Source organism: Postia placenta, assembly GCF_002117355.1.
Source record: "Postia placenta MAD-698-R-SB12 unplaced genomic scaffold POSPLAscaffold_196, whole genome shotgun sequence".
Classification (NCBI taxonomy): Eukaryota; Fungi; Basidiomycota; class Agaricomycetes; order Polyporales; family Adustoporiaceae; genus Rhodonia; species Rhodonia placenta.
In genome coordinates this window covers 702-2,489 of record NW_020170027.1, presented here as the reverse complement: position 1 = coordinate 2,489, position 1,788 = coordinate 702, and the positions used below count along the sequence as shown (strand labels likewise).

At 49.0% G+C, this 1,788-nt stretch overlaps 1 protein-coding gene across 1 annotated transcript; it reads right to left on the bottom strand.

Moving 5' to 3' along the window:
- Positions 1-536: 536 nt before the first annotated feature.
- On the bottom strand, positions 537-746 carry POSPLADRAFT_1103320 (hypothetical protein; the record flags this gene model as incomplete). The annotated part of the gene is made up of 2 exons (XM_024483242.1): positions 537-648; positions 706-746. Coding segments are annotated over 2 exons (153 nt in total), but the record flags the coding sequence as incomplete, so codon positions are not given.
- Positions 747-1,788: the final 1,042 nt, after the last annotated feature.

The window sequence follows — 1,788 nt, the reverse complement described above, 5'->3', positions numbered from 1 at the left end:
AGGCGCTTGTTTCAAATTATTTGTGTCCCCTTTGGGAGATCATGTGACTGGGTCACCATCACCCGATCTCTTCATCAGCTTTCGGTAAAGTCCGGTCTCTTGTCGTTATCTAATCTGAGGGGCTGCCAAATCAGGATAACTCAGATTAAGGTTAAAAGCTTGCGTTTTACACGCTTTTCACATATTTTCCCGCGCTCTCGCGCCTTCCCCAGCGCTGGCTGTAAATAATATATTTCCGTGAGAGGCCGAAAACCGGCCATAATGAGATTCCCTGATACTATACGAGACAATTTCTTAGTTATTACCCAAAGCGGAGAATACATGTGACTAGGGTATTTTCCTCGCACCGCACGTGATAGAGTTCCCGTTCAGGGAGATAAGCGCCCCCTCAGAGAAATATCTCTAGACGCTGGGGATATCTCCCCATGCCGGAGACACTTCAATCTCCGTCATAGGGAGATAGTTCAGTCTCTGTGTATTCATCAGCGGTTGTCCCGTGAGATCAGTCGAACACCCCCAGCTCTCAAACTCTCCCCTGTCGCTTGACCCCAAGTCGCGACATTGAGTGTATCCGGATCCATCTCCTCAAACCGTTCTGGATGGAAAGCCTCCGGATCAGGATAGATCGATGAATCTCGAGACATAGCCCTGCGTGTGTAACACATTAGGACAAACTAGATGGTATTGCACACCAAGGCAGCTGACCAGACATTTGGGATTATGGTTGATCCCTCTGGAATAAAGTAGTCGCGGTGATATAATCTACGAAACCCTAACCCCTAACCTGGGTACGACCTAGGTGGACTAGAGGCGGGTTATTGTCTTAGTGAGAGGGGAGTTAGCAGCAAGGTGTCCCGCGGTTCGAGTGAACACGAGAAACACCCTCGGAAAAGGCTACGAACGCTAGGGATGAAACATTTGTCTTTCCGTTCTATTCCTTGTACTACTAGCGCCCATACTGGCGCCTGTCTTAGCGCTCACCCGCAGGTTGAACATTATGTAGCTTACATAATGGGGTCCGTGCGCACTTCGTACTCGGCATCGTACCACTACATTTCTTTCTTCACTAACACGACCACATAGACACAATGGTCCGTGTGTAGTCGGTACTTGTATAAGTAGTTGTACCACTAGTCGGTCGAACTCTAAGTTCGACCTGGTTATTCATTCAAGTCTCTGCTCCTCTTCGCTTGGGGTAGTGGTCATTCTTGACTTCCTTGCTCGATCTTCAGGACGACGTACTGTCCATAAGTCCTCGCTCATTGTCTACAAGTCAGGCATCGGTATAGGAGTATAGACCATTGTATCAAGGGAAGGTACGAGGTGGCTCGACACGTTGTCGAAGCTACTCGGAGGCTGTGGGTGGTTAGTGAAGACGATTGAAGCTCGGCAGAGCTCTTCGATGTATCGTAGAGGCAAGAGACACAACTCGATAGGGTGGACTTAGCTAGGATGCGGTTCGCAGTTCTTCGACAATAGTTGCAGTCGAAAGGTTCGTTGAGACGATATCGACGAGTAAACGCAGTATACGAGGTTTCGAGGTTACGCAGCGAAGAACGAAGTGATGCAGGTGAGGGCTTAGACGCAGGGCGAACTCGACTATGAGCTCTGAACTCGAGGGGGGAACCGGATCTTGTATTTTTGGAGAGAAGTACGACAGATTTTATACTACGCATAGGTCGCTATGACTATCGAGAGTGGCACACTAGTACAAGGGGCTTTGCATTGTCCCGCATGAATCTGCCTCACCGAGTGGCACATATCAAGTCCATTGGTAGAGTGACGTCA